The 18,035-nt window shown below is 52.9% G+C and overlaps 1 protein-coding gene across 2 annotated transcripts; it reads right to left on the bottom strand.

Moving 5' to 3' along the window:
• Positions 1-5,910: 5,910 nt before the first annotated feature.
• On the bottom strand, positions 5,911-16,380 carry ANKRD54 (ankyrin repeat domain 54). 2 transcript variants are annotated; one of them, XM_079140757.1, is made up of 8 exons: positions 15,934-16,380; positions 13,854-13,901; positions 9,626-9,724; positions 7,496-7,567; positions 6,942-6,989; positions 6,744-6,868; positions 6,433-6,540; positions 5,911-6,233 (listed from the first exon to the last, which is right to left on the bottom strand). In XM_079140757.1, the coding sequence occupies exons 1-8, from the start codon at positions 16,256-16,258 to the stop codon at positions 6,159-6,161; spliced, it is 900 nt and encodes a 299-aa protein (XP_078996883.1). In that variant the 5' UTR covers positions 16,259-16,380; the 3' UTR covers positions 5,911-6,158. The 2 variants fall into 2 exon arrangements, with proteins under 2 accessions (XP_078996883.1, XP_078996884.1); XM_079140758.1 differs by having other exon boundaries at positions 9,626-9,719; positions 15,934-16,074.
• Positions 16,381-18,035: the final 1,655 nt, after the last annotated feature.

The raw sequence follows: 18,035 nt of genomic DNA on the forward strand, positions 1-18,035 counted from the left end.
TGCCCATCAGGGCCAGGAGAAGGCACCTGATCCGAGGACCCTGCCAAGTCCCTGGCTGAGCCTAGAGCATCCTCAGGGACCCAGAAGGGTATCTGTCTTTCTTTTCTTTTCCTTTCTTCTCTTTTCTTTCCTTTCTTTTTTCTGCATTGGGGATTGAACCCAGGGACAATTTGCCTCTGAACTACATCCCCAGTTCTTTTTTATTTTGTTTTTTTGGAGTCAGGGTCTCATTAAGTTGCCAAGGTTGGCCTCAAACTTGTGATCCTCCTGCCTCGGCTCCAGAGTCTCTGGAATTTCAGGTGTGTGCCAGCGAGCCCTGCTGAGGAGTCCTTTTTTTGGTAATGGGGATTGATCCCAAGGGTGCGTAACCACTGAGCACATTCCCAGCCCTTTTTCATATTTTATTTAGACACAGGGTCTCGCTGAGTTGATTAGAGCCTCACTAAATTCGAACTCGTGATCCTCCTGCCTCAGCCTCCCAAGCTGCTGGGATAATGGGCTGCGCCCCTGCTTCCAGCAGGACTGCTTCTTAATGGAGGGAGGTCTGGATTCCGCAGTCCTCTTGCTTCCCTGTGTGCACACCTTGTGGGGAGCTGAAGTGCTCACATCTGGACACCTCCTAGGTACACGTTCCTCTGCAGGCAAGAAAGACAGAAGCCTGGGGGCTGTGGAACCTCAGAGAAGCCTCACCCAGTGTGCCCACCAAAAAAGACTTCCTAGAGGAGCTGGTGCCCAAGCCCAGCCTTGAGGTGGAAATTCATCAGGGCAGATGAAGGAGGAGAAAAGACATGTTCCGGGCTGCCTGGCATCCGGCCAAGGAGGGAGGTGGGAGAGGTGGGGACGAGCCATGGAGGACTCTGGATCTAATCTGAAATGGAGGCTGAACTTTGTCCTGAGGGCAATGGGGAGCCATTGAAAATTTTAAAAGCAGAGTGACTTGATAAAAGGTAGGGAAGGCTTTCTGGCTGCCAAGGCCGGTTTTCACGGGGTGGGAGAGCAGAGAGACATGGCTGGCAGACCCGTCAGGAGGCTGGGCTGAGAATCCAGGGAGGTGGAGGCCTCCAGGATATGGCTGTCGGGGGCAGTTGAGGACAGGCGAGTGGACCACTTAAGTGGTCTGATGGTTGGGGCCTGGTGATAGCCGGAGGGCAAGGAGAGAGGGGTCCCAGGTGACACCCAGACTACTGGAGTGGGCTCCTGGGGGCAGCAGTGTGATGATTGAGGGGCAAGTTGGGAGGAAGATGACGAGCTTCAGGGGGACAAGTTGAGACCCAAGGGCCTGGGTGACATGGCAGCGGGTGACTGTGCTGCATACTTTAGGAATTTGGGTCTCATCTGCCTTAGAATTTGAAAACAGAGAAACAGAGGCTCAGAAAGAGCCAGGATTGCAGGGATGGGGTTTTAACTGAGGTTTGTTTGATTTGGGGGATGGTCTTTGGGGGGAGCAGTGGCAGAAAAGCCCCCCACACCCCTTGCAGTGACCATGGCAGGGCTACACTTGACCCTGGTGAGGGCAGGTGAGGTGAGGGCCCTGGCACAGCCTCGTTACACGGCCTGCCTGCAGCTGGCAGGAACAGCGTCATCTCAGCCTCGAGGTGTGGACCTGGGGAAATAAATGCCAATTAACCACCCTGAAGTTCTCGAATAATGAACATCAGTTCTCAGCCCTAATGTAGGGCTCATTTGAGAGCCGCTGGCTGGATTCAAAATGGTGCGGAGAGGGGTCAGGCTGAGCACAGGTGGGGCTGTTTCTGGTGTAAGGGACCCAGCTGGGGCTGGGGTTGTGGCATAGTGGTAGAACACTCGCCTAGCACAAATGAGGCCCTGGGTTGGATCCTCAGCACCAGGTAGAAATAAAATAAAGGCATTGCGTCCACCTACAACTATATTTAAAAAAAGAGACTCCAACTGATTTATTGAGGCTTTTGGGTTTTGTTTTTTTTGTTTGTTTTTTGTACTGAGGATTGAACTTAGGGGTACTCTATCACTGAGCCACATCCCCAGATCTTTTATTTTTTCTTTAGTTTTGTATCAATATTTAATTTTTAACTTTAATGTACAAATAGAAATGGAAAATTACAATCAAAACTACTGCAAAGGAAGGACAAGCCCCAGAACAGAAATTTCTTGAAAACAGAAAAGAGCTACTCCCTAGAAGCATGCAGGAGGTGGGACGGCCTTGGGAAGGGGCTCCAGGGGCCTCCAGACAGCCCCAGGCCCATAGGTCTCCCCTTCGGCCACAGGAGGGGCACAGGAAGGTTCGTGGGCTGGATGGGCAGGGGCTGCTGGAAGCCTGGTTCTGGAGTCCTCAGATGAATTCCCCTCTTAGGAAACAAGGATGTGTCCAAAGTGCATGTGTGACACTTGAGACACAGGCAGGGGACCGCGTCCCCAGATCTTTTAAATCTGATTTTGAGACAGGGTCTCAAGTTGCCAACTTAGCCTTGAACTTGGGATTCTCCTGCCTCAGCTTCCCAGGTAGCTGGGATTCCAGGTGAGCACCACCATGCCCAGCTTGAGGCATCTGCTTGGTGCCAACTAAGTGGCCTGTGTAGGGGTGAGGCTGCAGCAGGAGGAAGGGAGCAGAGGGTCCAGGGCGCCAGGACAGGGTGGAGTGCCTCCGGGTTCTGGCCGTGATGCTGGGAACCTGGGCCTGGGAGGGCAACTCAGTGATAGTGTCCTGTGGGGGAGGGCACAGGCCTCGGCGCCACAGTCTGTTTGAACCCTAGCTTCCACATTTCACAGCTGTGACTTCTCTGGGTCTGTGACCCGCAGAACTGAGCTCTGAGCCGAGTCTTACAGACGCACTGGGGATGCGCCCAGAGGTGAACCACCTAGGGGCTCCCTGTTCATCCTTAGCCCCTCGAAGCCCTTGAGTCCAGCTGAGGAGGCTCAACCCATCCACCTCTGCCCACTGGGCAGATCTACACCACCAAATGCCTCCGTGACGTGGACCAACCAACCTCCTGGCTTCCAAAGTCAGAGCAAGTGGCCAGGTTCGCATGGGTCAGAGCGTTGCTCTGTGACAGTGCTCTGGCCTAGAGTCCTCGCCTGGGGTGTACCCCACCTCCCCAGCCCGTGTACTCCTTGCACAGTGCGCTGGTCACATCTTCTTGCAGGCCCGAGGTCCAGTGTCAGCTTGGGGGCTGGCATGGGAGCTTGGGGCTGTCATGCCCAGAGCCAGGAACTTTGCTGGGGTTACCCCGGACATCAGTCTGGCCTCCTTACCCTAGCGTGGACACCACACCCCATGCAGTCTGGGAAGCAGGTTGTCCTGGTGGGGAGCACTTTCTCAAGACCATTCTACCCCAGACTGAGGTCATGCCCAGAGCTGGAGCACTGGGTGCCTGCTCTGGGATAAGGATACATCTGGCCCCCAGGGTGGTGGGGACAGCCTGTCTTTCTGCCTGTCCTTTGGACCTCAGGACCTATCTAGCCAGATTCTATCCCTTTCTAACCAGCCTCTCAGCCTACTGGGGCCCTAGGCCTGGCTCAGGCTATCCGCTCTGCCACTCACCAAAGATCAGCAGGGACCACTCCAGATCCAGCTCAGCTCCATCACCTCGCATCATCCTTTCCCCGGGTGACCAGGTGCCTGCCTTTCCACTGAGCATCTGTCTCATGCGCTCAGTGAGGGAAGGGTCAGCCCCTCCCTGCCCCTGGGAACACTGGCCGATCACAGAGACGGTTTTCACTCGGCACAGTTCATCAGTCCCTACGCATGGGGAACCCTGTGCTTTGGAAACCTAGGAGAAGGATGTGCCTGGGCTGGGCACATCCGCCTGACCTCAGGCAGCTCCTTTCTCTCTCAGCCTTCCAAGAGTAAGGGATACATAAAGCAAGTGGTGGCAACATTTTACTGCAAACACTAAATCAAAGGGCTTGGATAAAGGGCCTGCTGGCACAGAGTAGGAACTCAGCAAATGTGGTCAGCCTGCATGCGAGCCAATGGGGTGAGGGCTCTGGATACCAGCTTGGCAGATCAGGTTCTAGCCCCAGCCACCCGGTGGGGCGACCCTGGCAAACCTGCTTCCCCCACTCTAACAGCAGCAAGGTCCGCCTGGAGCACTGCTGGCCAGTACACGTGGCTCCCAGGAGTGGCTCACAGCAGGCGTAGGCAGGTCTTCACCCACAGCCATGATGTCATCAGTTCCAGAGCAGCTGGCACAGAACTAACCCGAGGAAAACCTCGGCCAGGTGTGCTCTCTCCTGCCTGCCAGTCCAGCGCTCAGGGACCACGTGTGTGTCTTCTGACTCACGCTAGTCTGGAGCCGACTTCATCTGGCTGGCTCTTCAGACAGATTTGAAGTTATCGGAAATATCCAGGCTGGGGATTTCTGGCAAGGCAGGCTGGCTGGCTGCCTGGCTGGTGAGCGTTTGATGACTGACTTATCAAGCCCTCTGGTCACCATCTGCATGGCTGGAAGGGACAGGACGATGACAGGTGTTGCACTTGGCTCTCCCAAGGCTTGGAGCCCCAGGTGGAAGACGCAGCAGGAGGCCTGCCTGGTGTCCCAGCTAGGCATGGCTTGTCAGGGCCCAGGACTATGAGGAGTCAGTCATTCGCTCCCTGTGTCAGGCTGTCCTGGGAACCCACCCAGTCTCCTGGGGCAGTCTCGCAGTCCTAGCACACCCAACTCTGCAGGTCTCTGGCCTCAGACGTGTCTGCGCAGCCCACAGGAGGTCCCTGGTACCCTCACCCACCTGCTCCACAGTTCTGCAGTGACGGTTCCCCACTTTTTCAAAATGTGGGCAATGTTGTGACCAACGCCACGGTTTCTTTCTCAGCACAGCATCCTGGGGGCAACCCTGGGCTAGGCCAGTGTCTTATACCCTTTTTTTCCTCCAGGGTCTGAGGAGCAGCTGGGTTCTAAGAGACGAACTCAGATCTGAAGCACACCATGCTGGGACCTGGGGACTAGCTCTCCCTGTGGAAGTAGTCAGCCTTCTAATTTGGCAAGAGGACAAGTGGACACACAGACATAGCCTGATCTTCCTATCATGAGGGGGCACTGCCTGGCACCTATCCACAGGGGGGCAATGGCCTGAGGATCACTGGCTACCATGCTACTGCAGCAAATCACACACACTAAGCAGCTTAAGAATGCAAATTTATTCTCTTATAGTCCTGGAGGCTGGAATCTAAAAACAGCCTCACTGAACTAAAGTCCAGGTGTCAACAGAGCCAGCTCCTTCTGGAAGTTGGAGGGAGAATCCATTTCTTTGTGGCTTCCAGAGATGGCCTGTGTTCCTTGGCTTGTGACCCCTTCCTCAACATCTTGCTCCTTCCCTTTTCAACTTCCTGCTTCTGTCAGCACACCCCACTTCCTCTCCCCTCCTGCTTCCCTCTTACAAGGATCTCTGTGATTATATCTGACCCACCTAGATGGTCTAGGATCACCACTCTGTGTAAAGACCCTGGACTTGATTATACCCATGAAGCCTCTCTTGACACGTAAAGTAGCATTCACAGGTTGCTGACAGGAGGACTGGGCACCTCTGGCTGCTATCAGCCTATAACAACCAGGCTGGAAAGCCATTCTACCTTCCTGGTGTTTCAGTGACCAGGAGGGCAAGGACTGGAGATTTTCGGCAGGGTCCTTCCTAGCCTGTTGGGCGTCACCAGCCCTCCCTTCCAACCAGCAACTCACACAGCGTCTCCGTAAAAGTCAGGATGAGCCTAAACCTAAGTGCCAGTGAGCAGTATGGGGCCAGACAAGAGCCCCTGCGGAGCCGGCTGGCCTGAGGGTGCCTGAGCGTACCTGCCCCAAGCCAGCTGACAGCAACGAGCCCGGCTAGGAAGGTGTGTAGAGAAGGCTCTGGGGCCTGGACGGGGCTCCAGGAGGCCCTGGGATGAGTGAGGCCCGCCAGGAGAGCACATGGGCCAGGGCGTGCGTGTGACTGCAGAGCTGCCAGAGCTTGGGAGTGGAAGCAGCAGCTAGGGGCTGTGGTCCCGGCCCAGAGACGGGACAGAGACTGCGGTTGGGAGCAGTTCCAAGGTCATGGGGAGAACGTCTCTGCCCCTGGCCTCTGAGGGCAAGGCTGAGGTCCTCACCAGAGAAGTGTCGCTTCAAGGTCCCAGACACTGGGCTTTTCTTTGTAATGAGAGAGCAGAGGGGCAGGGGCGGGGGCAGAGCAGGAAGCAGGGGGCCTCTCTGCTACCTCTTCTCCATGTTCTGCATCTGCAAACTGAGGGAGGTGAAGCTGGCCAGGAGGTCGGTCACTTCATCCACCTGTAGGATGAAACCCAGACTGTCCCAGGGTGCCAGGGCCCCTGGGCTCCCCCTACCACAGGCCTCCTCCCAGGGCCCCTGGGGGCTTCGCTCCGATGGTGGAACAGCAGGGCTGGGAGCACAGCGGCCGTGCCTGCGGTCACATCGGGGCCCCTGACATGAGGTCAGGCTGCCTGGGCAGGGCTGGCCTGCAGCTCACCTGCTCCCTGGTGCTCGTCATCTGGAGGCGCGAGCAGAGGTCGTCCAGCCGCTCCCGCTGGTCACGCCGCCCCAGGCGCTCCAGGTACTCCCTCAGCATGTGGATGATCTGCAACAGGGGTGAGCTGAGCCACCTGGTCCTGAAGGCACAGAGAGGCCTGGTGCTTGTGCCAAAGGCACAGCAGAGTAGGAGCCACCTGGGGCTCATGTGAGATGACTCAGGGGCCTGGAGGCCAGAGGCAGGGTGTCCGTGAGTGCAGCACCTGCCCAGGGCCTGCTCAGAGCCTTGGACTCAGCAAAGGGCGGACTCACCTGCTTCACCTCCAACCGCACAGCCTCCAGGCACTGGGAATGGCCCTCCTGCAGGATGTTCAACTTCGACTTGGCCAGGTGCAGGGGCGTGCGGCCAGCTCGGTCCAGGGCATCTACACGGGCCCCTGAGGGAAGAGGCGGAGGTAAGCACACTGGGCTGAGGGTGAGAGAGGAGGGCGAAGGAGAGGGGCCACATACCTCCTCGGAGCAGTGTGGTGATGACAGGGACGTGGTTGGTGCAGGCCGCTGAGGGAGAACAACAGGGAGGTGAGAACAGGAGCCTGGGGTAGGGAGCAGGGCTGTGCCTCCAAGTAGGCCTGTGCCAACAAGGGCCACCTGGGCAGCAGATGGCAGGAGTTAGCAGCAAGTCCAACCCCTTCCCTGTGCAGCTGGGAAACCGAGGCCTGAGTGGGACCCGTCTCACACGCCGCACTGTGAGCCGGCGGCAAGGCTGGCACCAGGCGAAGGTCTCCCGGCACGCTCCCTCAGAGGCGCTGCTGGCTGGTCAAGGCTGTGAAATCGGCTCTGCCGAGGACACCACACCACCAACTGCAGAGGGACTGGCTGGTCTGTGGAAGGCAGGCTGGTGGGAAGTGAGGCCTGGAGCCCGGAGATACCGCTGGGAGCCAGCAAGACCCCAGACTCAGGAGCCTGCCTGCGCTACACGTGTCATTCTTTGTTGTTCTTTTTAGTTATACACGACAGTACGATGCATTTTTACACCGGTGTCTTGGTGACGCCTGAGGACTTACCCAGGTGCAGCGGCGTGTTTCCCAGGCCATCTCGCTGGTTGGGGTCAGCGCCGTGGTCCAGCAGCAGCTGCACTGGAAACAGGAAGGCCCGGGTGGCCGCCAGAGGCCTCGTGCCCTGGACCACACCCCCAGTCCAGCCAAGAGGCCCTCTTGGCGTGGAGCGTGGAATTCGCGAACTTGATGGCCTACGTTGTTTCATTCACTCCTTCCATCACTACTAGCAGGGTTCACGCGCAGGACTCTCAGATCCGGGGACTAAGGATCCCAGGAGGGCCCCTTGGCTCACATGGATGCTCCAGGGCTGTTTTTAGGGGTAAGGAAAGTGCTAGAGAAAGCTGCCCAGGCATTTTCTCCTCTTTCCTCAACCAAATGCCACAGTGAGAATTAGGCCAACTGAGGACGCTGAGCTCAGTGAATAGCATCCCTCTCCTTGGCAGCCTCAGTCACCTCGGGGACGGCTGTGGTATTGCCAGGTTTGCTAATTACCCTACCGGATACCCAGGCAGGTCCAGGACATTGTATGGGGGTACTGGACTGAGCCTCACACCATACACAAAAGCTATTCCAGAGGTACCCTAGACCTTAACTGTGCAAGCTGAAATAGCGTGGTTTCTAGAAGAAAACAGGAGAATATCTTCATGACTCTGGGATAGGCGAAGATTTTGTAAATGTCACAAAAATACTAACCATAAAAAAGGAAAGACTGATAAACTAGATTCATAAAAATTAAGAACTTGTGTTCATTAAAAGATACTGCTCACAGGCCAGGTGTGGTGGTACAAGCCTGTGTTCCTAGAGACTTGGGAGGCTGAGGCAGGAGAATCACAAGTTCAAGGCTAGTCTCTGCAACTTAGGGAGACCCTGTCTCAAAATAAAAAGTAAAAAGGGCTGGGGATGTAGCTTGGTGATAAAGTACCCTGGGTTCAATCTCTAATATCTATTCTCTCCTCAAAAAAATACCACTCATAGAAGGGAAAGGTCAACTGGAGAGGAGGGCGCTGATGGTTGATACATGATTTGTGTCTAGAATGCAGAAAGAATGCCTACAAGTTTTAAAATAAAATCACATCAAATCTTTAAAAATATGTTTTGAGAATAAAACTTTCCATAAAAATGTCTAAGAATTCCTACCAATCAAGACAGACAACTTGTTTAGAAAGTAGACAAAACACATGAACAGATGCTTCACAAGAGGACATACGAATGGCCAATAAATACATGAAGAGGTGTCAACATCACTGGCCACCAGAGAAACCAGATTAAGCCACCACGAGCTGTTACAGAATGGTCAGAATGTCAGCAGAGCTGGCAGTGAGCATGAGGACGGGGGACACGGTGGGGCACGCTGGCGGGAGTGGGGGGTATGCTGGGATGTCCACCACAGCTAAAAGACATCTACCCTGGTGACCCCTACCCCCTGTCCTGGGCCTGCACCCCACAGAGACAGTGCTTGTAGCCACCAAAGCGCAAGTAGGAGAATGTTCCCAGCAGTTTGATTCTCAATAGCCAAGACCTGGGAACCACCCAAATGTCCACCAGCAGCATGGGTGAGCCGGGGAAGGGCACATGGCAGGGAGTAGCCAGCACGAGAGAGGACAAGTCACTGGCACGCACAACACTCATCCACGAAACCACAGATGTGACCTTGAGACGTGCACAGAGGAGGGCACGCGGTGTGCTTCTGTGAATGTAAAATTCAAATGCAGGCCAGCCCGGTCTATGGGAGCAAGGACTCGATGGGGCAAGGACCGAAGGGCCGGGGGCTGCCAGGACGCTGGACGTAGCTGGCAACCTGGCCAGTTACTGTTTGAAGCTACACCACATTTAAAAACAAAACCCAGCAGTTCTGCTGTGTGGTTGGCACTGAATGCAAGTGCCAAATGTCTCCCAGGCCTGGCTCTGTCCCTGCTGGCTGGCCCCTCCCGGGAGGCCTCGCTTCACCCTGGCATTACTCATGGTCCTGCCCCACCTAGCAGTGCTGACCCCGGTGAAGGGGCAGGGGACCGTGGCGTCCAGCCTCCTTTGTGTTCAGTCCCTCCGCAGCCCAGGCTGTGCAGACAGCAGCTGCTCCTCCAGGGCCTCTGGAGAGATGCCACGTGCCAGTCCCACCCGTTCCTTCCCAGGACTCACCGATCTGGTCGTTGCCGTTGCAGGAGGCAAAGTGCAGCGCCGTGCGGCCCTTGTCGTCAGCTGCACAGGGATCGGTGCCATCTTCCAGCAGCTGCTGCACTGACACCGCCAGGACAGGGAGGGGACAGCAGTGTTAGCTGAGCCTAGTCCCCAGGGATGGTCGGCAGTGCTCGAGTCCTCCTGACAGGCACTGCGACACACGGGAGAGCTGGCCCCTCCCAGATGCGGCCCCACAGGGACTGGCCTCCTGAGGACGCAGCGGAGTCCATGGGTCCTGAGGGTCAGATTACGTGCTGGGCAGACTTCACGGGGCGCCTGACCCTCAGAGAAACCCCAGCATACGCTGCGGCCCCGCCCTCCACCTCTCCGTTCCACCCGGACACTGCTGCCCCTGCTGCTGGCTGGCGCTTCCATGGCTCACGGAAAGCAGCCCTCTGGAGAAGACAGAGGAGGTGACGGGCCACACACTCTGAGTCCCAGGCTCAGCTAAGTGAAGAGAAAGGAGCAGGGCACTTCCTAGAGGGTAGAAGGCCTGAGTTCCATTCCCAGCACACACACAGGAAAAAAAAGAAAGAAAAAATGTATAGAGACCCCGCCTGGGAAGGGGCAGGAAGGCCTAGATCTGGTCTCAGGTCACCAACGACTGGCATAATCTCTGCTCTGCCCAACTCTAGCGCGGCTGAAATGGGAACAGTGGATGTGAAATTCCCTTTTGAGCCGCATGGAGGGGCTGTGAAACGTGAGACACCGGGTACTAATGCACATGTCCAGCCGAAATGAGGGAAATCGCTGCCAACATCATCTGCGAGTCAGCGATGCTTTAGTCTCCTTCCCCCAGCAAAGCTCTCAAGGAGGTGAGTCCCTCCAGCTGAGTGCAGATGGCTTCGCCTCAGGCACCGCCCCCTCCCTGGTGTCCCGTCTTCAACAGCAGCAGCCTGTGCCATTCTAGAATAATACCAACTGCACACCGAGGACAAGATGGGTGACAGGCATCTGATGGTTCAGCCCTGAAATGACCAAGCAAGGTGTCACATCCACTTTTCAGACCAGGGACCTCAGGCCTGGAGGGATTGTGTGAAAAATCCAAGCCACACTCACTGTGATGAGGCAAACTGGGCGGGAAACCCAGGCTGTCTCCTCCAGCGAAGCCCTTCCTGTGTTTTGGCTTTTGATTTGGAAATGGGATCACAGTCTCTCCAGCTACATTTAGGTTTTTGTTTTGCTAATCTTTGTAGACTGGCCATCAATCATGCTGTCTGCAAGTAACAGATGCTTAGTCAATGTTGCTGACTGGCTCAGTGAGTGAGGAAGGTGGCGGGAGAAGCCGAGAGAAGTGGGACTTGCGGCCATCCCAGTATTCCTAAGGGCATTCAAGGGCTGGGGAGATAGCTCAGTTGGTAGAGGGCTTGCCTTGCAAGCACAGGGCCCTGGGTTCGATCCCCAGCACCACAAAAACCAACCAACCAAACAAAAAACCCTGAGGGCATTCACCAACAGAGCCTGTCCCACTGAGAGAGAAGGGAGCAAAACAGCCAGCCAGGCTGGGTGTGGTGCTGGTGCCCGGAATCTCAGTGACAAAAAAACCATAAGTTAATAAAAAAATAGAAACCTTTATCAGGAGCTATCAAAATACGTACTCTTGGGCTGGGGACGTAGCTTGATTGGTACGGCACTTGCCTAGTGTGTGTGAGGCCCTAAGTTTGAGTCCCAACACAACTAAGTAAATAAATACATAAAATATGCATACCCTTTAAGGTAATCATTCATACCTGAGGAGGAGGGAAACACCTCCTCGCCCCTGCGGGGGACCCAGCGCTTTACCACTGAGCTACATATCCAGCCCCATCCTCCTTTTTCTTTATGAGACAGGGTCACACTAAATTGCTTAGAGCCCTGCTAAAATTTCTGAGGCTGGCTTGAACCTGCCGTCCTCCAGCCTCAGCCTTCTGAGTAGCTGGATTACAGTGTGCGCCACTGCACCTAGGTGAGGTACTTCCATTTTGATAAAACAGTTACATAAACTATAAGAATGTTTATAATTACACAAAATATTATGTGGCTACAAAACGTGTACATAGTAGTTTTAAACCCATAAAGAAAATTTCTACCCACAGGAAAAGGGACTAGAAAGATACCAACAAAATATTTTTTTTAAGTTGTAGATGGACACGATACCTTTATTTTATCTGGTGCTGAGGATCGAACCCAGGGCCTCATGTGTGCTGGGCAAGCGCTCCACCACTGAGTCCCAACCCAGCCACCACCAAAATATGAAAGTGACCCGATCCTCTGCTGACATTATGGATATTTTTCTAGTATGCTTTTCTAACTTCTGAAACATTTTAAATGCGGCTGTTATTCTCATACTTGAAATACTTTAAATGATTATGAATCCATAGAAAATAATTTTTAATTTAACAATAACAGGGTATAAATTTTATGTTCATTATAATTGTTAGACAACATAAAACCCAACATGTAAAGAACAAACATAAAATGTTAACCATAAATGCCATGAAAGTACTGGTGAGGCCGAGTACTGTGGCGCACACTTGTAATCCCAGCAGCTTGGGAGGCTAAGGCAGGAGAATCTTGAGTTCAAAGCCAGCCTTGGCAATTTAGCAAGGCCCTAAGCAACTTAGTGGGACCCTGTTGCTAAGAAAATACAAAAAAGGGCTGGGGATGTGGCTCAGTGGTGGAGTGCCCCGAGTTCAATTCCGGGTACATAAAAAAGTGACAGTGAAAAACATCAGCCATTCTCACCTTCAGAGTCCTGCAGGTAAATCTAAGAGGCTCTGAATGGAAAATTACAGCATTTCTATCAAAATAATAAAACCCCCCAATTTAAGATGAACTGAACTTTCTGTGAGAGGTGAATAAAATTAAATATTCTCTGGTCATACACTGGAGATATGAAAAACAATTATTGTTTTTCACCAAGAAACTATCTTAGGTTGCTGCTTGGATATTGCAAAATATTAAAGTTCACGGAAAAAAGACCAAAGTGAAAAGAGTGAAAAGCCCTCCAGCTTCTAGGCCTGCTGACTACCGCTGCGCTAGAAACAGGGGAAGCATCTGGAAGCCTGCAGTGCAACACCCAGCTCTCACACCTGCTGCAGGTGGGCCCCTGTGACCCACGGCTCGTCATCTATACTCACAGCTTGGCTGTTGACCACAGCATCCTACCACCAAGATAGAATCATGCACAGAACAGTGCCCACATTCCGATCCCTAGGATTTGTAGATGACAGGTGTCGAAAAGGACATTGCAGAGTTGACCAAGGCTAAGGACTCTGAGATACAGCTTATCCTGGATTACCCAGGCCTAATCTAATCACCTGGGTCCTTAAAATCAGAGATTCTATCCCTGCTTCAAGCATCAAAGAAACAGCAGATAAGAAGGACTCAGTTGGCTTTGGAGACAGAGGAAGTCTTCGAGGCAAGCAATGTCGGGGCCTCTAGGAGCTGGAAAAGGCAGGGAAACATATTCTCCCTAGAGCCTCTGGAAAGAGATGTAGCCCAGCTGGCACCAGATTTTAGCCTGGTCAGTGAGACCTGGGATGGACTTCTGACCTATGGAGTTACCTGATAATACACGCATGTGGCTTGTGCTCTGTTGAAGCAGCCATAGAAAACCAACACACCACTTCCCCTGACTCAGGGGAAGAATGAAGCCAATGGCTACAAGTAACTTTGTCCTAGAAGCTGTCCTTATGCCCTCCTTGCTGCCACCTAGTGAACGTGGGAGAGCAGTCCTGAGTCCTGGGAGGAACCCCGCCCACGCCTCTGCCTCTGAGGCTCTGTCAACCAGCAAGTTAATCTGAGGACCACAGTCTCACGGAGCAGCAGGAGGTGGCAGATGGTCACCTGGCGGTTAACTTTAAGAGTTAACTTTAACTCTTATTAGCCAGACAGTCCAAAACAGTGTCTGCTCCTGCTCAGGGCCGTACTGGGGTGCCAGGATCCAAAAGCAGACAAGTCTCCAGCAACAGGGGACTCACAGTGATAAAATGCTACGACATCAGGAAGTTCCGGGTGACGGGGAGCATGGGGAGCAAGTACCCAACCTGCCTTACCTTCTTCAAAATTACTGCAAAGCCAGAAGATAAATAACACACTCTTGTGCCAAGGGGACAAGCTGGCAGCGGCCTCTTCCCAGGTTTGTTACCCGGCCTTCCTTCCCTAGTGGTCACGCGCCCCTGGAGCTGGACCCATGGCGCACACTCACCTGTTTCCACATCGTTGGCATTGGCCGAGTCCCTCAGTCTCTTCAAGGCTGAGATGAGAATAAGAAACGCCAGTTAAAAATAATCATCACAACTTACTAGGAGGACTTACTAGGCTTACTAGTTTTTCTCCTAAATCTAAAGGAAAAGAGCCCATGCGGTGGCGCATGCCTGCAATCCCTGTAGCTGGGAAGCTGAGGCAGGGGGATCGTGAGTTCAAAGCCAGCCTCAGCCACTTAGTGAGGCCCTAAGCAACTCAGTGAGACCCTGTCTCTAAACGAAATATGAAAAAGGGCTGTGGATGCAGCCCAGTGGCCAGTGCCCCTGGGCTCAATCCCAGGGAAACAAAGGTGCCAGGATATAAAACACCACAGCGGGAACAAGGGGAAACAGCGAAGGCCACTCTGTGTAGCAATTCTGACTCCTGGGGCCAGATCTTGTTTCTGTCACTTGTAGCAGTTGGTGACCTTGAGTGAGCTAGTTAACACCCCCACCCCGCCTGCCTGCTCTGGGAAACAGGGATGAGTTGTGCTGCCAGCTCCAAATTGCTGTGAATACAAAACAAGGTGACTTACACAGAAGTTCTCTGGAGCTGACCACACCAATACTCTTCTATTTCCCTCCCAAACAGGCCATTCCCAAATGACTTACCTAAATTTGGTAATTCTCAAATGGAGACATTTTCCCCTTGAATGATACTACCGCTATATCAGAACCAATAAAAACCAATGCCTTCATCATCAGAGAAATGATCAGAAAATTGTAATTCAGATAATAACAAATCCTTACATACATATAGTACTTCATGATTTATATATCTCCTTTTTTTTTTTGGTACCAGGGATCGAACCCAGGAGTGCTTACCCACTGAGCCACACCCCCAGCCCCTTTTAGTTTTTAAGACAGGGTCTCTGTAGGTTAGTTAGGGCCTTACTAAATTGCTAAGGCCAGCCTCAAACTTGTGTTCCTCCTGCCTCAGCCTCCATGTTGCTGGGATTACAGGTGTGCACCACCATGCCCTGAACTTCTTTAATTTCCACAACACCAACACATGGGTTGAATCATAGCATGTTTGAGAAGAGACCCTAAATATCACCATTCTTACTCTTTCCGGGCCTTGGTTTCTGTGTCATCCATAAAATGTAGAAGACAAATGGTAGACATCATCTGTGAGCAGGAGTTTTGAGTGTGACTAACCTGGGTACTAATATCAGCACAGGCACTTTCTATGTGACCTGGAGGAAGACAATTTCTGAGCCTGTTTCCTCATCACTAAAATGGTCACAATTGCTGTATCTCAAAGAGTTCTTGTGAGGATTACAAAAAGTCAGTCTAAGAGGGTAGATCTGATCTCTAAGACATCTCATTATGAAGATAGGAGTCAAATGGTCAGAAGATCACTGTACGGAGTGTCAAAAAAGTAGGATTTTAGGCTGGGGTGTAGCTCACTGGTAGAGAGCCGGCCTAATATGCACAAGGCCCCAGATTTCACCACTTGTGCTGCAAAATATAATTAATAAATGATCAGGTATGACCCAAGTGTTTAGCACGCAACAAAGGCAAGACAGCTGCTATATACTCAGTATCTTACTTGGCTTGGCTTTTAAGGCAAGTATTATACCCATTTTGCACACGGAAAACTGAGGTTGAAAAGGTCTACAGTTTGCCCAAAAGGCTAAGTGTGGTAGAGGAGTCCGATCCAGGTCTGTGCATTTAGCAAGTTAGTACAACTAAGCTAGAGGCTCCAGCCTCCCCTCTCTGATAAGAGCATTCTCAGAATCCCACACCGTCGTCTACTCATGAAACCCGCGGTCGTGGACAGCTTCTCTCCAGGAATGATCAAGTGAGAGGCGTCCGGAGTGACCGGCTGAGCAGGAGGACTTAAAAAAAATAAAAGGGTCTCTGCAGCTACAATAGTGATCATCACTGGAAGCAGACCCGAGGGTCCCCCGGGCTCTCGGCCCGACATCGGAGACTCCAGGCCGCTGGGAAGCGGGAGTCGGCGGTCGGTTCTAAGGGCAGTAACTCGCGCTGGGTCCCCGCGACCCGCGGCTGCCAGGGCCGGCCGCTCGCGCCGCTCACCGTGCACCTCCTTGCCGGTGGGCCCGAGCCGGCGGTGGGGCCTGGCGGCGCGCCGGAGCCGGCCGGCGGGGATCTTGCAGCGCAGCTCATCGCGCGGCTCCGCGTCCTGCTGCCACAGGACGTGGAGGTAGCGCAGCGGGGACTGGGCCCCGCCGGACGCTCGGCCCGGGAGGCCCGCGCCGCCGCCCAGGGCAGACCCGAAGTCGGCGAAGGAGAAGAGGCCCTCGGCTTCCGTCAGCGGCTCCGGCGCCACCGCGCACTCGCCTTCCGAGCTCGAGCGGCCCGAGCGCGGCCCGTCGTCCGCGCCCCCGGCGGCGGCTGCCATGGTAACGGCTCCGCGCGGGCCCGGCCGCTGGAGCCTCGTTCCCGACCGACCAACGGACCCACTTCCCTCCGCCCTAAGCCTTGCTGTCAGCGAGCGAGCGGGCGGGCCGGGCCTGCAACCACGGCAACGGAGCGAGGGAGGGTTCACAAGCTGGAGCTCCTGGACCAATGAGGATCCTTCCGACCTGCACCTCACAGCCAATCGGGCATAGAGGGCGCAGCACGAGCAAGATAATTGGACGGGGGTTTCCAGCAACGTGACTGGCGGATATAAAAACCAATCATAAATTTGAAGAGCCCAGGGCCCCCGCCGTGTGTCGCTACCGGAGCCAATAAGACAGCGGAGTTTTTAAGACCCTCTCTTTTTTTTTTTTCCATTTCCACCCCCGTCGCATCATGGGAAAGACGACGGGCAGATGCCTTAGCCAATCACGGTAAGATGATCTGCAGCCAATCGCGAAGGAAAGTGGAGAAACCACAGTACGTGTGCATATGAATGTGTTTAAAATGAGTGAAAGAAAAAAAAAAAAAAAAAGAACTTCCCGCAAAATGCATACTGCAAGTTGGAAAAGAAAAACATTAAGATCTGCCAGGTTTTGTGGCACAAGCCCCAGCTCCCGGGGAGGCCGAGGCAGGAGGATCGCCAAGTTCGAGGCTAGCCTGGCCGTTTAGCCAAACCCTGTCTCCAAAAGTGAAAAAATTAAAATGTTTAAAATTTGGAGATATTAGCACGAACTATGGAGTAACAGATTCTATATTTATTAGGTTTCCTTTCGACAGGATTCGTTTGGTAACCCCAGCATTGGTTACAAAGAATTATAATCCAGCGTCCTTACATCAGAGTAACGCTTCAGTCCAAGAGATAGTCACTGAGCCAGGTGTCTTTGCTCACAGTCCACCGGGAGAAGTCAGAGTCCCGGAAACAAGTTCTGCAAAGCAGATAAGGATGCTTTTAATTACACCTCACATCTCCTGGGTGCATCTATTTGTATGATGTCTCGCAACCTCTACCCCACAAATTGTTCTGTAAGGTAGGCCAAAAATACCGTCCCCATTTAGTAAATGAGGAGCTGAAATCAGAGATAGGAGACTCTTTAATGATTGCCCAGCTCTCTTGTGAGGAAGTCTGTGCAGAGACAAAAGTTCTTCCCAAATGCAAATCCTCTCATTCCACACAGTTAAAATGCAATCTTTCTTTGAGGGTTGGACAAGCACTTCCAGATTTTGCGGCTCTTACAGGACACCATTGTGAAAACTGTCGTTATCCAGACTGGGGGGAAATGCTGTTTTCATTCGAACCTTCCTCTTCTGCCTCATAACTTATTAGGACATATACCAACTCCACTTGTAGCTAGAAAGAAGAGAGATAAGAAACCTTGTTGAACACATAACACTTATTAAGTACCTAACATACACTATATCATTTAATTCTCCATCTCAAGGGCTTTAACAGGTATATTTCTTTTTTCTTTTGTTCATTCTGTGCTGGGGCTTGTTCATTTCCTGCATGCTAGGAAAACACTGAGGTATACCTTCTGCCCCAGATAGATACTATTACACCCACTTGACAGATCGGGAAACTATGACTCTAAGACGCTATGTGAATTATCTGAGGATAGAGTTAGAAAGTTGAAGAACTGAGATTTACCCAGATCTGTCTGAGGCCAAAGTCTTCTCCAAGACACAACTTTTTTTTTTTTTTCTTTCTTTTTTTAAGCATTGACCTGAGCAACATCCCCAGACCTTTTTTTATTTTTTATTGTGAGACAGGGTCTCAC

Source organism: Sciurus vulgaris, assembly GCF_902686455.1.
Source record: "Sciurus vulgaris genome assembly, chromosome: 5".
Classification (NCBI taxonomy): Eukaryota; Metazoa; Chordata; class Mammalia; order Rodentia; family Sciuridae; genus Sciurus; species Sciurus vulgaris.

Excerpts from the sequence above, each read along its gene's own strand:
- ANKRD54 (XM_079140757.1), bottom strand. The coding sequence starts at position 16,258 with ATGGCAGCCGCCGCCGGGGGCGCGGACGACGGGCCGCGCTCGGGCCGC. Across the intron at positions 6,990-7,495 it reads AAACACGCCGCTGCACCTGG|CGGCCTGCACCAACCACGTC; the intron begins GTAAGTCCTCAG and ends GTTCTCCCTCAG. Across the intron at positions 6,869-6,941 it reads CACCACACTGCTCCGAGGAG|GGGCCCGTGTAGATGCCCTG; the intron begins GTATGTGGCCCC and ends CTCTTCCCTCAG.